Source organism: Antrostomus carolinensis, unplaced genomic scaffold (assembly GCF_000700745.2).
Source record: "Antrostomus carolinensis isolate BGI_N321 unplaced genomic scaffold, ASM70074v2 Scaffold6154, whole genome shotgun sequence".
Lineage (NCBI taxonomy): Eukaryota > Metazoa > Chordata > Aves > Caprimulgiformes > Caprimulgidae > Antrostomus > Antrostomus carolinensis.
The window spans coordinates 112-19,016 of NW_010312712.1; the positions used below are offsets into that span (position 1 = coordinate 112).

The 18,905-nt window shown below is 37.9% G+C and overlaps 2 protein-coding genes across 2 annotated transcripts; one reads left to right on the forward strand and one right to left on the reverse strand.

Annotated features, from left to right (window-relative positions):
- Positions 1–361: 361 nt before the first annotated feature.
- Positions 362–13,956, forward strand: STKLD1 (serine/threonine kinase like domain containing 1). The gene is made up of 18 exons (XM_029084763.1): positions 362–421; positions 873–917; positions 2,184–2,258; positions 2,917–3,021; positions 3,226–3,296; positions 3,987–4,102; positions 4,589–4,701; positions 4,803–4,963; positions 5,418–5,548; positions 6,173–6,256; positions 7,599–7,720; positions 8,311–8,434; positions 9,347–9,473; positions 10,595–10,734; positions 11,634–11,762; positions 12,290–12,427; positions 12,728–12,807; positions 13,909–13,956. The coding sequence occupies exons 1-18, from the start codon at positions 362–364 to the stop codon at positions 13,954–13,956; spliced, it is 1,869 nt and encodes a 622-aa protein (XP_028940596.1).
- A 597-nt stretch (positions 13,957–14,553) lies between these two features.
- REXO4 (RNA exonuclease 4) lies at positions 14,554–18,571 on the reverse strand (the record flags this gene model as incomplete). Its single annotated transcript, XM_010167076.1, has 7 exons — positions 14,554–14,655; positions 15,406–15,480; positions 16,213–16,287; positions 16,845–16,933; positions 17,355–17,548; positions 17,767–17,922; positions 18,210–18,571. Coding segments are annotated over 7 exons (1,053 nt in total), but the record flags the coding sequence as incomplete, so codon positions are not given.
- Positions 18,572–18,905: the final 334 nt, after the last annotated feature.

The window sequence follows — 18,905 nt, forward strand, 5'->3', positions numbered from 1 at the left end:
CAGGTATGTGGCCTCAGTGAGGGTGTGAGCTGCCCTGAGGAAGGGGCCTACATGGCCCCAGGGAGGGAAGCTCCGGGGTGTGGATGGCCATAGGGAGGTGGGGATGTTCTGCTTATCATAGGGAAAGTGAGGGGAGATGTCCCAGAGAAGGGAGGCCTGTGTGCCCCTTGAGAGTTGGGGTGCCTGTGGCCCTGCCACGGGGAACTGGAGGTGTGTGCTGGGTCGAGGGTTTCTGTGGGGAAGTGGTTTGAAGGGGCTTTCTGCCTTGGTTGTTCTACTACTTGCAGCTGAGCAAGCCTATTAATGTGTCTCCTCTGCCCTGCAGGTGCTGGAGCAACTGCAGCCTGGGGCATTGGGTGCTATGCTGGTAGCTGAATTGAAATCAGAAAAGGGCGTGGAGAAGAAATACATAATAAAGCAGGTGAGAAGGTGGTTTTTAGGAAGGCAAGAGTCCATTGGCATGTTTATAATTTCCATGGGCCCTTCAGATAGTAGACAAACTGTTAGGCAGCTTGGCTGCTGGGTCAGATAGGCTTACACCTTACTGTGCTGCTGTTTTGGAAATCAGAAGATTCAGATCAGTTTACCAGAGTATTGAGGTTAGAAGTGGGGAAAAGGCAGCAGCCTATTTAGGTCCATCTTCAACAGTGCAGGAGAAGAACTGGCTAGCTGTTGCAGACTCATCTAAAGCTCTGTTTCTTGCTGTCTCCCAACAATAAAACTGCTCTAAACTTACTAATTGGAGCTATCATTAAAAATTTATGCCAATTCAAACAGAATTTGCAGTTCCAGTCTTCTTGGCAAGATTGTTCTGGCTTAACGTTTGTTTGTCTCCACATTACAATCTCATCTGTGTGTTCTGTTTGGTGCAGGTTGAATGCATTGAAGAAAAGCAAGCAAATGAGGCCTTGAAGGAGGTATCAGTTTTTCTTTATTGCTTCACTAACAAAGGCCAAAGTCTTTATAGAACAAAGTCTTTTATCTACAAGGATTAACTAATTAAATAGTGAAGATGTAAATCAGGTAGGACTATCTGAGGGGTGTTCTCACTGCCCTCTGCTTGAGCTCAGACCAGGATTTTGTATTAATTGTTCTTATATTTGAATATGTAGATTCAAATGGACAGCTGTTCTCAAGATGATAGTCCTTTTTTCAGAGTTTGTATTTGCTTTGTGCTGAAGACAAAGAGCAAAGCTCATCCTTTTGGCCTTTAAGATGAAGGAGAATCTTGGTCTATTTACTATTAATAACTCAATTTCTCGGTAACATTTAATTATATGTTCATTTCTCACAGCTGGACACTTTGATGTGAATGATTTGGCTGGTTTTCTTCCTTTGTTGTATATTTTTTGTGCAAACCTGTTTCAGTGCCTCAAGTAAGAAGCAACATCAGAGATACTATTAAAATACTCAAATATATTTCGACAAAATGTGAAGTACCACATGATGGATTAGTCTCACAGTGTCCGAGCAGTTTTATATGAGTGACAACACATGTCTGTACAGATGCTTCATCTTACTCAAGAGAGGTGACCCCTTTATGTACTGAGACTGGCTTTACTGATAAAAATTTGATCCAATTTTTCTGCTGATGTACACGTCTCTTGAAATAAATACAGTTGTGGCAGCTGGGATTGTGGCTCTTCTTAGTTTTTCTGTTTTGTCTGCACAACCATGAACACAACTATAGGAGAACAAGTTGGATTCTTTTTACATTTCCCATCAGCAGCAAATTTGCTGAAGTAATTGGTAATTGTTAGAGCCCTACACAGAAACCAGCTTCAAGGAGATGAACATCTCACTAGTGTCATCATATTTTCTGAGGTTTAAGCTTGTATAGGGGTTACTGGAAATAATGGCTATGATAGAAAAATCATCTTGAGTTTCATATTCTAAGATGTGTTTTCATGTTTGGAACTGAAGAAGGGGGTTGTTTATGTATCGTCCCTAAGGATCCATTTATATCCTTGAATTTCACAAGGCTGTTACAGCCTTCATGAAATATTTCCCTTAACTTGACACTTGCGCATGCACATATACAACAGAGCTTGCACATTGAAAGAATTTGATCAGACGTGATGTGAACAAGTCAGGAACTGGTTTAGGATGTTTTTTAAGGTCTTGTTAATGGAAAGGTCTGTGTAGCTCTAGAAAGCTCTCTATTTTTTTTTTATTCTGTGCAGGCAAAGGATTTACTAAAACTTCATCATTCAAACATCTGTGCTTACAAGGAATTGTTTGTGACTTGGGATAATGAGGTGAGAATGAAATAGGATTGGTTGAACTGGAACATATGGCTAATGTTGTAGGCCTGTAAGCATTTTTGCAGGTTTTAATTTGGGGTCATTGGTGTGAGATGCTAAAAAGATTATTTGATTGGAAACAAACCTGCTTTTTAAACTCCTGAATACACATGCTGAAAAGCTGTGAAGATACATAGATTGGAGTCCATCACATGGTAGTATTACATGCTGACTCAGATTCTGATGTAAATCAGTGTGCAATACTGATTTTCATGCCTGCATGAAAACCCTTTTATAGGAGACTGGAACCTGAAAGCCCTAAGTTATTTATTTGCAGATTTTATTCAGTGCTTAGGCAAAATTTGTGTTGGTTTTATGGATGTATATTTGACTTGAATTCTCCCTTAGTATTCAGATAAGATGATTGATAATGATTTAAAAAAACACAACAAAAAACCCCCCAAAAACCCCAAAACCAAACATGCTGTATTTTTAATAAAAGAAAGTAAATATTGTCTCCTCTGTGAGAGATTAATCATCTTGGAACACCTTGATATTGGTTAATGTCACACACCAATGTCCAGTTTGGACAAGTGCTCAGTTTTATTTATCTTGCTGGATATGTTATTACCTGCAAACAATTAGACAATTCTGGTGTAATATTTTATTACAGATATCATCTGTGTTCCTTTGTCTGGTGATGCAGCACTTGGGCCATGGAGATCTTTCATCTGTAATCAAGGAAAAAAGGCAGAAGTCAGAAAAAATAACAGACATGGTAAAAAGTTCAGAAGAGACATCTGGTTGAACTGACAGAGACTCACTACTTTTATATTTCTTCCTCTGTGTTCCTTCTTTCTCAGATTCCTCCCCAAAATCTCCAAAGCAGTGTTTTGCTGAAGGGTGGTTTTGGAAGCTATTTTCCAAAAGATATTTGGAAGTACTCTGTTCGTTACACTTGCCTATATATTCCTCTCACCAGGTGATTCTGAAGTTCCTGGGGCAGATGGTGGATGCTTTGTTTTATATACACAAACAAAATATTATACACAGGTGAGTAGAAATCTTATTCTCTTTCTCTGATAGATCATTGTTCTTTGCAGTGACTGTTTTAGCACAGCGGCTCAGAGGCAGTGAATTTTACTGTTCCAAAAGTATGATTTCAGAGATAGGTTAGTTTTCAGTGTCTTCTAAAGTAATCTATTTCTTGAGTTTTGTTTAGAATTATCCATTTGAGGGAGGTATTCTCTCTGCTTTTAAATGTGCTAAAATTCTAATTTTAATTAATTTTAATATTAGAATGTTGACCATATCTGCTAATATTTACATTTTGGTGGCTGTGATGGACAAGGTGGTGTTTGTGTGTGTGTATGTACATACATATATATGTATGCACACACTTTGTGTATCTAAAGAGAGGACTGTTGCCTTCTGTGTTCAGATAAATTTGTGTTACAATAACAGATTTTAAAACATTTCACAGTAAAATAAAATAATTGTATTTCAGTTGATTATCACTTTTATATTTAAAAAAAACCCCAAAACCAAAACACAAACCACTTACCACCACAGCACTTGCTTCCCACCCCCCCAAAAAAAAACCAACACCAAACCCCAAACAAAAAAAGACAACCCACCAAAAAAACCTCCAGAACCCTCTGATGTGTAAAGATGCTGGGAACCTGTAGTTATATATCATTAGCCTCTAATTTCACAGACTGACAGAAAATATTTGTGTTGCAGAAATCTCAAGCCATCAAACATACTTGTGACTGATGAAGCATCCTTCATGCTTAGTGACTTCAGTACAGAAACACTTATGACAGATGAGATGAAATGGAAAATAAGAGTGGAAGAAAGTAGATACTTGTTTTACTGTTTTTAATTTTATTTTTAAAAAGATTCAGTTATGGTGGATACTTTCAGTCCTTGGAAAAAATATCAACCAAAGAGGAAAAAAATATCTTCCTTCCCCCTTCTCCACATTATACTATTTGTCTTCCAAAGTATGAATAGGATATTCATAGGCAGTTCCCTGAAGCATTAATTGTGTTCACAACTGAAAACTATAGATATGTCCAAGTTTCATAATTCTGCAACAGATACAGTTGGAATCCTTTTTAGCTTGATACATATGCAGTACCATCTTAGAAAATTGTTCATTAGTTATAGCATGTTTCTTAGTCTTTTGTGGCATATCACCAGTAAAAAATGGCAAATCTCTGCAGAATAATTCTAAATAATTTTTAGACATCAAACAGTTGCCTGCAGTTCATGCATGTGCAAGTAAAAACTATATATAGTACAATGTCAGCAACATTACCATAGGATTTTTATTTCAACAGATAGCAAGACTTGGATGGCTCCAGAAACATTTGGTTTTTCTTTTACTGAGAAATCTGACATCTGGTCTCTGGGTTGTATTCTGCTTGACATGACGACCTGTTTTGTTCTGAATGTATGTAATAATGTTTCAGTATAGATTTAAAATGTCATAGACCCACTAGGATATCTCTAAACAAGTTTGTGAAAGCTATTCTGATACTCTTCTCTTTACAGGCAGAGGAGATAACTTCATTGCTGCAGGATATTAGACAGGATACCAGACATCTTGAGGAAGCCCTGACACTAATGCCAAGTGGAGATAACAGCTCTTTGCCTCTATTTCCGATTTTATTTATGATGCTACAGATTCAGCCCAGCATGAGACCCACAACAAAGTGAGTTCTGGATGTTTTCCTGTTATTTTTTCTCCTAAGCCCTACCTACCTTCACAAAGATGGGAATGCTAGCTGTTCTTTGAAAGAGATTGAGTCAAAGTTGCTGATCTTACTGCCTTGACAAATTGAGTTATTAAAAAAGTCAAAGACTTGATGTTCTGAGTGGGCATTCTGATATGTGTAGGTGTCTTTTTTTTCAAGACTTTCTTTATAAAATCATATTATACACAATTTTACAAGCTGTTAACTTGAAGCCTAAGCATGGCTTGCTTAATGTAAGCTCTTTCATTAGCTGTTTTGAAATAAATTGTTTAAGTTCTGTCAAAAATAATCCAGTTTTCAAAGAAGTATTATTAGCTTTTTATATCAAAATGAAACTAAGCCTGTAGAATTTTTTTTTTGTAACTTACCAGTTCTAATTTATTGGTACTGCTTTTGTCTCTCTTAACTCTAGGGATCTGACTGATGTTCCATTTATTAGGGAATGCCTGACTCTTGCTGGTGCCTCTTCAGTAAAACTGAAAAAGTCTTTGCCTCCCAAAATAATAGATGTGCTACTTGAGGGAGGAATCGAAAGTGTTCTAGGTAACAAGGAAAATGAGATTAATGTACTGGTGACTTTCACAGGAAATAAACTTGTATGTTTTCCAGTCAGCTTGTATTCTACTTGAAAATGAATTATTGGACATTTGTTTTACTTGAAGTAAAATGGGATGCTATTTGCAGAAAGGATCCCTATGCAGCCTTTTCTATAGCCCTGTGGGATTACCAGCCATACCTACTGCTCAAGTTAAATAAGGTCAGAGATAATTCCTCGAAAATTGGGGAACACCACTTACTTTGCATTCTAACATGTTGCTAATTTATGCTAGCAAACAATCTGCTCTATTTTCCTTTTAAGTAAGAAAGATATTATCTTAATCAGAGAAAAGGCTATAGGAATAATGTATTTAAAGCCCCTATCCTTGCTCTGATTTAATATTCCAACAGTTCCCCAAAATAAATAATGCCAAATACACAGATTATACAGGTGAACCATAGCACTTTAATATTTAAATGCTTGATGCATTAGGGGAGTTTTTTCAACAATTACAAATTACATTATTTTCTCTTATATGCATTTACATCTTACATAAAATAGAGAAAATTTGAGTGCTTCTTGTAAGTGTTTGTATCAAATGGTTAGTAGAATTTTCTTTTGTTATGTAGAATTCATGCAGGCTTTCTGGGATGTAGAAGAAGCACAGGCTAAAGCCATTCAGCTCCTTGCCAGCTTTGTAAGAGACAAAAGTGGTAAGGCACTGTTTTATTAATTTATTTATCCTGCTCTTTCCTTACACTTTGAGATAATAGAAAGAGGAAAAAAAATTCTCATGACAATAAATTGAAGTTGCTCTCTTCCTATTTTCTCATTTTTGTAATATACTGGAATAGGCCACTAGTTGATGTGATTGTGTTGGTACTTGTTTTGTAAATGCTTTTGTTGAACAGCAGAGGTGTTTTACTGGATAAGAAAAATGATTGCTGAAAAAAAATCTATTTTATTTGGCAGATAAGGTAAATTGGCAAATTGACATTTGAGGAAGGTAATTCATATCAGCATGGGGGCAACCTGGGGGGAGTGCATAGGGGTGTAAGGCTCATAGAGTGAAAGGAAGCTACACACCTAGTTTCTGTGTAGTAAAGCTGTGTGAGTGAAGACTATATTTTCTCTTGGTGTCTGCACGTGTTTCAGATTAATCCTTCAGATTAGGATTAATATTTTTTCAAAGCACCATGTTAACTCGGTTACAAGTATGCTGCCATTTGACAATGGTCGCATTTTAATGCTGGCATTGGCTTATGATGTTAAAACACAGGGGTGTTCATATCTGTAAGCAATAAGGGAAAAGAATAATTTGTTTTTTCCTTAGCATTACCTCTATCTTCAACTCTGTTCCTGAAGAAATCTTAACTTGGTAATACAGCAGGCTTTGGTTATAAGTGACAAAATGAATGGATCTTTGTGATTCTCATTCAATCCTGTTGACAGCAATACAAGGCTGTGCACACATCTGACTTGTTTGGCACTTCAGCCCCATGGCTTACCATGACTGATGCTCACATCTTTGAAGGTGCTTGAAACAGATCCCTGAAAACCATCCAGTTTTTCCTCAACAGTTTATGTGTTTGTGGTTACACTGAATAACTGTATTAGCTATTCCAAAAGCTCCAAGTCTTCCTAGAACTAGGAAATGTGGTGAAATAACTTCCTTCCACAGGTTCAGAAAAGTATGGTTTTGGGCTTGTGCACATTATTCTGCTCCATTACTTGCTACATAACTAGTGAACAATTCCAGTGTGACTTAATGAGGAGTGTGCTGGCTACACTTAGCTTGCTGTCACCTCACAGCTGTCATTAATAAGAGACATTTCCCATAGAGACTGCAAAATTCACTCTGTATTGTTCCATCTTTACTTACATTTTGTTCTCTTTGATTCAAGAATGTTGTTCTGCCATATCATATTGTCCGTTGGGACTCAAATCTATTTGAAACTGGAACTCTTGTATTTTGGAACATAAATACCCACTGCTCATTCTGAGCAATCAGCTGTGTAACTGAATGTTGTCTCAAATAATTTCTTTTCCCCACAGCCTTGCCCTATCTGCTAATGTTCACAGAATTGATCACTTTTGCCATGAAGACTCATGTACATTCTCTCAAGTTACAAGTAGATGGTTGCAGTTTATTACTTGAAATTCTTAGTCAAGGTAAGGTTATGAGACTTCCAACTTATGCTGGGTGATACAGCCCTTCTCTTGTAAAGTTAGATGTAGCAGATAAGGTTTGAAATGAGTTCAGTAATGATTTTAGAGAATAAATTTAAAGTAATAGAGGAATTTAACCAGCTTTAAGAGTCTGGATTCTCATGGACTTTCTTCAGGACTGGCATACATCAGTTGTATGTTAGTATTAATTTTAAATACAAGCTATTGATTTTAGGCTACCAAGTTTGTTTTGGTTGTATGTAGAGTGTTAACTAGGGTGTATAAATAAGACAGAAGTTTCTGGTATTTGAATTTAAAACCATAAAAGTATAGAATAGTTTTTGGTTTCTTGTGTGGTCCTTGCTGTCACTTCCTTTGCAACTTACCCCAACACCACCTGATAATGATACAAGCTTTAAAATAGTAAGAATTGTGTTTCAGAAAAAGAAAATGTAAAGTAACTTCTGGGTATGTTATGTGAAGAAATGCTGTTAATTGCATGTTTTACTTATGGTGACAGCAGGGGGTTCAGACTTTATTCCAAACCACTGAAATCTTTGTTCTAGTCAAATGTTTACTTTTGACACCTTTAGAACAGGATGTGGTGATGGCCCTGTATGAGAATGTGGCCAGCTCTCTGTTAGAGGCACTGAGAAAACACTCTGAAAATGAAGAGTTACTTTCGTTGGTCTGCACGTTACTGATGATGACTTCAGCCAGTGGTGGGTGACCTTGTTCATTTCTGGGGAATATTCTTATTTTTCTACTTTTATAATCTAATCCAAGATATAATGCAGAACTCATGACTTCACTGAAAGATGTGGATGTCTGTAGATATTAGTTTAATAATGGTAGTACTGGTAAGATAACACTTTCATATAAGATATGCTGATGAGGCTTCAGATGCTTACAGAATTGTATGTATTACAGTGGTTCTGTACTTAATCTTGTTTTGGAAACAAGTATGAACTGTGCTTCTGTGAAATAGTAGTTCTTGGGAAAATGAGGGCATAGAACTTGTGTTCTATTTTTGTCTGTGCCATGATGAATTGAAACCATTCTACCTAATTTCTCTACTTTGGTTTTTCTCCTGAGATTGTACTTGCTAAATATTTATAGTATTTTAAAATTGTTTTCAGTGTCAGTTCACAGCCATCAGAGGACTGTTTTTATAAATGGTTACAGAAGGATTGAGTAGCAAGGGGATAATCTTGAGGGGGGGGAAAAAGTACCAAGTGTCTTGTACAAATAAACTTACCATCTAAGACCAAACTGTTTTTATACAGTGTTCCTAATTCTGAAGCTGAGGCAGCTTGAATTGCTAAATTGCAAACACTTGAAAAATAGTAGTTTATGCCCTCTGAATTCCTTTTCTGCTCTGTATATTTTAGATCTGTAAGGGGAAAAGGATGACCAAACATCCGTTGGAAAGGGTCACTTGTGCTAAACGCACTGTTTAAGTGCATCTTGTTAAAGAACTCGGTCTGTTCTCTTGTTTTCTTTTGTCGAGCCTATGGTATCATGTTACTGCTTTGTTATCACTGTTTGAATATGGTTAGTAGTGCTGTCTGTTTCAAGAACAGTGAGTGGGACAAAAATACCAGATTCTATAGAATTTCTGTGTTATTTTTCAGAAGCTGCTGCGGAGAATCTAAGGAAAGCTGGAGTAATTCCAGACCTTCTGTCAGTTTTAAGAAATTTTCTTCATAATGAACAGATCTGCCTCTCTTGCTGTGGAGTTCTCTGGAGCTTGGCTGTGAGTGGTAAGTAGAACACAGCAAGTATTGTGCCTGGACTCATGACTGAAAGGCAGCAGGTATTGTGCCGAATTGAGTTCAGACATTCCTCTTGCTGGGGCTGGATTTTTGCTCTGTCTTCCATTCTGGAGAGATGTCTCCACAGCACTAGTAGAATAACTTGAAGTGATTCAGAGTTGAATGAGAGAAAACTAAAAACTAATGCAGGCTTTTTAGCAACCCTCTTTGTGATAAGGTGCCAAAGTCAAATCTTTACTGTTTAGACCAAGATACTGCTTATGAACAGGCTGTCAGAAATGAAGGAATACATGGAGCTTCTGGTTTGTCAGTCATGTGGTTTTCCTCTGTGCTTAGCAGAGGGAGTGCAGTGCAAACAGCATGTTAGATTAGGTATCAGAATAGCATTTGGAATTAATAGCATCTTATTTCTTTGCATCACACTTTTTTTTGTCAGCATTGGGCTAAATCTTAAATTGGATGTCTGCTAGAGACTTGCTTTTCCAAAAGAAATGGGATTGGCAAGGTGGCAAGTGTATTCTTCCCATTGCCCTAGAACTAAACCAGCATCATTCCATGGTGTTGGAGAGCCATGGATGATTGCTTGAGCTGACACTTTCCTATGAAACCACGCTCAGATTTTTTTAAGGAATTTGTTTCTGCAACATGTTCTTGTATAATAGGTGTGTGGTGTTCTAAGCAGCAGGGAAGGCTGAAGCACAGAATGTGCACAATTGCACTTGATGTGTTTTATTCCCTCTGTGCAGCAAACTGCCTATTTGATTTATGTGGCCAGCTAAATATCCATCCTGCAGACCACCTTCTGTCAAAAAGGTGGTTATTTTTGGAGGCTTCTTGTTGTGATCCTCATGTACAATTTAAATAGCAAAGAAAACTAGTTCCTGGAGAGGTTGAGCTTTCTGCAATAAACATTACTATTTATTAGTCTTGTAAAATTTTCTTTCTGTACACTTTAGATTACTTCCCTCTTTGTTGCAACCAAAATAATGTTACATTACTCCACTGCCATCACCCATTAAGGTTTTACTTGTATAATTTGACATACAATGTGCTTATGATATTATTACTTGATTAAATAACTCTGCTTGATGCATTTCCTTTTTGTTATGGTAATTCAGAGAATAATGTAGACCAAGCATTGCTGAGAAGTGCTGTCCCTGTTACCTCCGCGGTCCTTCAGGAGCACCTCCAGAATGGAACAGTGGCAGAGTCTGCCTGCTCAGCTCTATGGGCATTGTCACTCCAAGGTGTGTTTTCCCAGTCTCCTTGTCCCTTGTGCACAGAAAAGGCTAGTATGGCAAACACGTCTGTCAGTTGAAATACAGACTGCTTGACCTTAACAGGCTCTGCAGATGGCAGCAGAGTTAGAAACTTACATCCTCTCTTAACCAGTATTCCATGCACTTGCTCTTTAACGCTCCCTAATGAGCTATTTTTGATGAGTCATAGCAATTATATAACTAGATACTGCTGCTGGGCACTGTAACAATGGGCAGCCATAAGAACCTTGTTGTGTAGAGCATTCTCTCTGGTTTCTCTCTTAAGACCAAGAATCCCATTTGTGTTACTCCTTTGAACACAGCATTCAGCATTGTGCAGCATGGGCTGGAAGGTTTGTTTTTTATGTCATTTGCTTTGTAAATTGGAAGCAATATTTCAGATTGAAAAATAGCATTATCATCTGCACTAAGAAACCCATCCCTGCAGTACTACTGTGTCTTATTTCTTATGCAGGAATGTTGCCATATGTTTACGTACTGCCCTACACTTATGCCATTGTTCCACTAGGAAGAGCTGAGTAAAACACCCTAAGCAATCTCATTTCTAGTATCCACCTGCAGAATAGGTTGAGTATTCAGGATTTTCCATTCCTTTTGGGTTGGAGAATGAAAAGGAATCTTGACATAGGAGATTTATCAGAAATTTCTCCTAGACCTCTGGATCAACTCATGAGAAGACTTTATTGAGCCTTTTTAACTGCAATACAGGTTTTCACATAGTTTATTTGCAATTTTTATAGCATAATTAAAAAATCACTTCAGAAGCAGGAAGCGGAAGTTGAAATGCTGATGAGTGTTTTAAAGGCTTTTGAGTATATTGAAGTTTTGAGGTTTTGTGTGTGTGGCTTTTTTGTTTTGTTTTATAGGTTGCTTAACTGAAAATCAATGTGAGACTGCAACTGCACTTCTGCTGGATGCACTCAGGATAAACCCTGAAAGACCAGTGCTGGTGAATAATGCCTGCCTGGCATTAGCAAGCCTTCTAAGGCTATCTGGTAACATTCAGCAATTATTTGCTTATATTAATTGCAAATAATCTTGGAGGTGGCTATTTCTGTATAGTTCAAGAGTTCATAGTGGGATTGGGATTGACATCTGTTCTCCTGAGTTAATCTTTTCTTGCAGGACTGGAAGAGGAAATAGTGAAACTGGAGGTGCAAATTTGTTTCTTCCCATGGACCTAGCATGCATGTCTGAGAAGTCTTACATCAGCACAATCTGATCTATTAGTAACTGGAGAGAGTTTTATTACTTATTTTACAGTGGTTTCAACTGTTTAAAAGGGTAGAGCTCAATCAATGTGAAAACACTAAACCTGAAAATATTACTTGTGTCAACTGCATATAAGTTCTTCTACTTGTTGCCCAAATATGCTTCAGAATAGTTTTTAGGAAGGGTGAAAATAATGAATGTGACTTTCTGGAAAAATACTACATGTGTGCTAGCTGGCACAGGGGACTAGAAAGCAGTTAATGCAGTGTGCAGGTACCAATTAGCCCACCAGTGTTTCTCTCCCTTTCAGAAATAGCAGCTTTGAGATTTATAACTGATTCAAAAGGCAGTGGAATAAACCTGATCCAATATGCCTACCGCCTTCACTTTGATGATCCAGAAGTGGTGGAAAATATCTGTGTGCTGATCAATGAGATGGTTCAGTATGGTAAGGTGGTGGTGGTGTTTATCAAGTCTCTTTCTCTCCCAGAGCCCCAAAAGATAGTAAAGAAAACCCCAACAGCAGCTGCTCAGGGACATGTTAGTTGCTCTCAGGAAAGACTTACTATGTACCCGAGAAAGGAGGATGAATTGAAACTGAGAGTTCAGCCCACTTCTTGAATAATTATAAATGCTCCTGTGATGTTACAATTTCATCTTGCCTTCTGTTTGAGTAGATCTTGTCCCCTCTCTGCTGTCACCACTGGCAGTTGTAACCATAAATTATCCTGTTTGCTTAACATTACAGATGATGTTGTGCTGGATATGCTGTCCCAGAAAATGGAAGAATTGCTGTCTGAAATAAAAATCCGTTTTCCATCTAACGTGGTATGTAGAAGTCACTGCGATAATAAAGGGTGGATGCTTAGTATATTATTTCTGGTTATGGATTTTATCATTCTTAAATAGCTGGAATTACACAGTGCAGAAATTTACAGAATTATGGGTAGATGGGCTGAAGAGTGTTTGTAAGAATATTTCTAACTACTGAAACAAGCAGTTGAAAGGTTTTTTATTTATGCTGTAATGATTTAAAACTATGTTCTAGTCTCTTGCAACATTGCATTGCATTGATTTACTACATTCTTCATATTAAAACAAGCTAAAGTTTACAGGTCTAAAGCATAAGTGTATTACATCCAGTTATCTTTGCTCTAGAAGTGATATCCTTAGAAAAAAAACAAACAACAAAACCAACAAAACAAACCTTTGTGACAGTTTGCCTGAAGATGTAACTTACTAAATTCTGACAAGTAGTCATACTGAACAAATGTAACTGTTGAAACACCAGAAACAGCAAAGTTATTCAGGCTATTTAATGTGTTAACACTAATATTTCCTTTGCAATGGCTTGCTGTCAAGAAACCAGTCATTACAAGTTTTTTTCATCAAGCCAATAAAACTGGTTAGTCTTATAACTTTGCTCTTTTTTTAGTTATGCATTTAGCCTGCTTACATAATTTGTCTCAAAGACTGTTACACCCAGACTTGTTCTCCAGTGTCTCCTGCAGGCATTGGCTGTACCAATTTAATGGACACTGCAGCTATAAAGTAGTGCAGGAAAAAAGAATCATAAAAGAGAAGAAAGCTCCCTCTTCTGTTGTAAACCTAATTTGTTGTTCCCATGTCCCCCATTGACAGACAGCACAGACAAGGCCAGAACATTCTTATTCTGGCAATCAGTGTGCAACATGAAACTGCTAAATCTCCGAAATGTCCTCCTTGGTACCTCCCAGTATCCATTTAGAGTATTTAAATCACAGCATTAGTATTTAGTCTGGCCATTACATTTGCTTTGGATTTCGCAGAATCAGACCACAAGTGTTTAAAACACCACTCTAAAGACCTATGTTAGACACAGTGTTTTTATTAATAAACAAATATAAAAATAAGTGAAGCAACAATCTTGTATTTGACATTTCTCTCCAGGAGATAATGACCCTTGTGGATGCAACGCTTGTGAAACTGCGCAAGTAAAAGAAACTTCTCTTATAACAAGACTTGTACACTTCTTCAGATATAAAAGCTTGGATTCTCCAGAAATATTTTCAAATACTTCTCTTACCAGAAAGATTAATATTGGGCCATTAGTAATATAGAAACAGTTACATAGTTGGTTGATTTTGGTATCACAACTCTGAGACTAACAGCAATAACTAAGAATTCGCCTTACTTTGTAGACTTTAAAATATCTGAAATAAAGATTTTAGTCTTGGGAGCTTCAACAAAGCAATGACAGTTTCTTCCTTCCTCTATTGTAATTTAAAACCACTTTTTTAAACTTTGTGTGTATTTCCTTTGCAGAAATTTAACTGATGAAGTACTTGACAAATGCAGGCATTTGTTACAAGTATTGTTTAAACAGAGTAGTAGGCATTAAGCACAGGCACCATCCAGAAAGGGGATACTAGTAATATTCTTGTAGGGCAGCATTCACACAGTGGGTTAGGAATTACTGTCTTTTGTTTGATTTTACAAAGTAGCTGCTGTCAGTTCTGAGTTCTCTCTAAATCTGCCCTGGAATGTGACATGAAACCAGCAACTGCTGCTTATAAAAACACAGGGTAGAATCATTCAAGTTTTACAATTTTTGTTGTTAGATTTGTTCTTAATACCGGCTTCCCATTTCTTTTTCTCTAAGGTGTACAGTCTCATAGCTGCTTGTGCATCTTGAACCTAAAAGAGCAGAACAAACAAGAGGCTTAATGAAACATAGCTGACATGGTTTAAGAACATTATTGTTAATAAGCAGCTAAATCTTGAATCACTTTAATACATCCTTTTAATTAACATTTCATAATCTTTTTCTAGATTTAGGTTCTGTGACTAGTGGAGGGGGATAAATATGTATTCAGAATGCATGGCCCACCACAAGGCTATGCACTTCTCTTTCTGATTGTGACTTGGAAAGCCGTAATGAAAAAATATTGATACAGTGCCTTGGAGATACTCTCACAATTTGCCCTACTGCTTCAGTTCATTCGTCTATTATATCCCTCAGTCCACTGAAAGAAAGGAACTAACTGCTGAGATTCAGCAGTAGGGTCTCACTATTTTACCCAACCCACCAGAGTACAACAGTCCAGAATACAGAATACTGCTTTTAAGGTAAGCAGTCAGTATTTGAGAATTACTTTTTTCCCCTGGGGATCTTAAAATAACAAGAATTAATATTTAAACAAAATAGAGTTGACTTGTGCAAAAGAAGTTTATGAAAATAAGGAAATAATCCAAGTGGTATGAGACATGGAATAGTAAGCAAGCTTAGATGACAATCTTACTGCATGCTTGTGTCTGAGCAGAGCTTGCTGACTTTAAGTGAGAGGGCAGAATGAAGCCACAGCATTCTGCATTGAACCCAGACCCTAGAGCTAATGTGTAGTTCCTTGTTGATCTACCCAAAAATGTATGTTCTGAGATACATACCGAGCAGTGCTCTGATGTCTGCACTTGCACATTCAGCAGTCTCTCACAGAGCAGTTTCAGTGATGGCCGTCCACTCTAGAAACAGAAGACAGAATCATGCTGTCTCACACTACTTTAAATATACATATATAGATGTGTATATATATATATAAAAAAATACTAGTTTAAGTGTATTCCTCAATAAAGTATAGCAGATCTTATCTACTGGTGAACTGTCAAGAATAATTAATGAATGATGAGATTTATGTGTGCACTGCTGCAAGGATTTTATGTGTGTTACTATAACCCTGAGATTTGTTTGGGGTGCTTTGTTGTGAAAAAGAAAACCTGAGTATTTATTTATGAAACTTAAAGTATTTCCCTGTAATCTGAACCTTTACTTCTGCAGTCTAAGCAGAAACTTGAAGCCATCTATTTTTTTTTATATCCCTATGGAAATGATACCATTAAGAAGATTGCCTTACTGTAAGTAGAACTACCATCTTATTCTGCTATCCGGAAATGCATTATGGAGACCATACACATGCTGAAGAATGGGAGAGCCACTAAACTTGGTGCACAGGTATCACTGGTAGTGTTTGTACTGAACTGTTTGTAAGTAACTTACTGATATATTTCAAACACTAAGGAAGCATTCAACTGGAACTTTTTATTTCCAAACTACAAAAAGCAGGCATCCCTGCTTCAGGTAGAAAGGAAGGAACGGGGTCAGGTAGGGACAAATGTAAGGAGGAGAGAGCTAGCAGCTGGGTGCCAGCAGCTTGACAGTCAGGTTAATTGAGATGCACCTTCCAGTCAGTTTCTTACCTTGACTCTCTGTCTGAAAGGCTTGTATCTTTGTGTGTCACGTATTTTCTTCTTAGGATGATCAAGAAATAGGACCTAGAAGAAATTACATTTCCAGTCCAAAGTGTGCTGTTGCATGGAAATTTATACAGCTGCATGTGCAGCTTCCTGCTCTTTCCTTCCATCTGTTACAAGAGAGAGTTCAAAACCATGAATGGACAAGGCCAAGATCATCCAGACACTGGCTGGATTCAAGTAAGAGAAACAGAACTGAATCTGGAGGTACTACCTGCAGTGCTGGTACAACATGACATAAGATCTGTCTCTGGTAACGATGACCACACTGCTGAGCTTTGGGGACTAAGCAAAGCATGAAAACAGTTTTTTATCATTCTGTTTCTTTCCTGGCTCTTTAGTAGGCAGATCAGTGCTATTAGCAACAGAATTTAGAAGCTGAAGAACTTTAATGAACGAGTGATTAAGGGCTACAATTGTTGCAGCATGAAATGACAAGAAACTTCGATAACAGTGATAAAGCTGTAGTTCCGAGGAGTTCAGGTGTGTTCATCTGATCCAGAATGATGTATTAGAAATTTAATCAGTCTTAAATTTTTGGAGCCTTGTCCTCAAAAAACAAACGAGCAGCCACATACCTTTAGATCATTGCGTAAAGCATGTCCAACTAAAATCCTTCCATTCAAGATGTCAGCAACTTCCTTCTGAACTGTTTTAAAATCTTCACCTAAAAATACCACACAAGGAAACACTTTCCATTAGATACAGAAGACAACTAAGCAAGCTACAATTAAAACACATCTTTTCTGTGAAAGCAATTGTGTCCTTGGGACTGCAGTTAAACAAATTTGTACAGTATGCTAAATCTTCTGCTTGTTAGAAAAGCATAGAGAATTCCATAAAGAGCATAGCACTAAAAGGAAATAAACTTCCTATCGTTCCCATAACATAATCCACAAGTTAATTTCTTCTAGGGCATTAGTGACCACTCTGTAAAAGTACTTCTTCAGACTACTTTTTAAAATTTTTTTTTAGCATTTCCCAAAATAAGTCTAAAACTTTTGCAAGCTCAGACAATGAGGCTTCTGTGATGGCCTGTTAAATTTTCCCTCCTTAAAGAATAACATGGGGGGGGGAAAACCTCCTACCTGTATTTATATTCTCAGGGCGTATGCCACTAACAGCTGTTCTGTAATCAGTCACCTTTTCTGTAGGCTTGACATACTTGTCATAAATGCACTTTCCAAATTGGTTCACAATGGACACACGAGCCACAATACTGTCTTCACCCTTGGGTCCCACTCCCACCATCTCACAGTCCATGGCTACAGCTCGTGTCAGCCTAAAAGACAAAAGACAGCTTGGCGACACATCTGTTACAGGGACTGCATAGTGGAGTTCACAAAGTTCACCTGTTGATATGAACAGGGTAAACTCAGCAGTTGGTCTGTCACCAGACCCAGGGAGATGTCAGCTTATGCTGTGCACCTGCAAATCACAGTTATTAGAAGATAATCTCGATGCCTCTGCTGCCATCCTTCCTGCTGGAATGCCACTCACCCTTCAGAAGCCTTTTCTTTAACCAGCACCTGCTCCACAGACTGTCTGGATTGGCCTGTGTCAAGTCCCATGTTTCTTCTAGCAATTTTTGCTGCTTCAGGTCCTATTGCTGCTTCAATATCTTTTGGATCAACGTCATCGAACCAGATTTCAGGCCTGGTAAGTACAGATTTAATTACATTTAATGGTCTTAAAGCAGTTTTGCATCTTTATAGTGTAGAAAAAGCATATTTTTTAAATCAAGAGATAAGCTCCATGAAAGTTAGTCTAGTGCTGTCACCTATGCAGGTTTGCTATATTTGAGGAGTAGGAGTAGCATGTGTTTTATTTCTCCCAAAACGTAGTATGGAAGAGTGCAGCTGTTTTGAATGTTCTCCTCTGTGCTCTTTATGTACACCTCCCAACATAAACTCACGTACATGTATGATGCCTGAAGTACTCACTCTTTGGGTTGCTGCTCCACCTCCACATGTTCTTCAGCTTTCCTCCTCTTATGTTTTATGTCACCTTTCTCCTTTACAATATTGCTATTTTTCTTTTTTTCTTTGCAGCCTTTTCCATCATTTTTGGTGCCATTTAAATTCTTATCTGTTGTAACCCTCTTGGATTTTTGCTTAGCCGAAGGAGGATTATCTTTAGCAGAACCACTGTCTGTTTTATTTGTGGATTTAGCCTTTACCACATTCATGTTTCCGTTGATAGCTGGGACTTGGCTTTTTCTGGCTTTGAATGGATGCTTCTTTTTGGTGTATTGTTGACACGTAGAGAGGGACTCGTTGGAACTATTTGCCTTTTGTTTCAGTAGCTAAAATGATAAAAAAACCCAAAACAAATAAAGGCGAGGGGGGAATTATTATCTCCCTCTATTTCTCAGCTGGTGTTTTGCCTCAGTGCTAAGTGGCCCCGCACTCTCTAGCTCTAGGGAAATTGCCTGCAGCAGGACGTTCCCGATCCCTGCCCGCAGCACTTTTTGTTGACACAAAGATTATTATTTTTTTATAATTGCTACATACAAAGTGGGACAGCATGCAGGGAACGGCAGCGTGGCTCCGGCCCGCCCCGGGCGGCTTCCCCAGCCCAAACCCCCGGGGATGGCTCCGGCTGGCCCCAGGCGCGTCCCCCCGCTCCCCTCACCTCCT

Coding starts and splice junctions, on each gene's coding strand:
- STKLD1 (XM_029084763.1), top strand. CDS start 362: ATGCTGGTAGCTGAATTGAAATCAGAAAAGGGCGTGGAGAAGAAATAC. Junction 2,259..2,916: donor TTGTGACTTGGGATAATGAG/GTGAGAATGAAA, acceptor ATTTTATTACAG/ATATCATCTGTGTTCCTTTG. Junction 9,474..10,594: donor CTCTGGAGCTTGGCTGTGAG/TGGTAAGTAGAA, acceptor TCCTTTTTGTTA/TGGTAATTCAGAGAATAATG.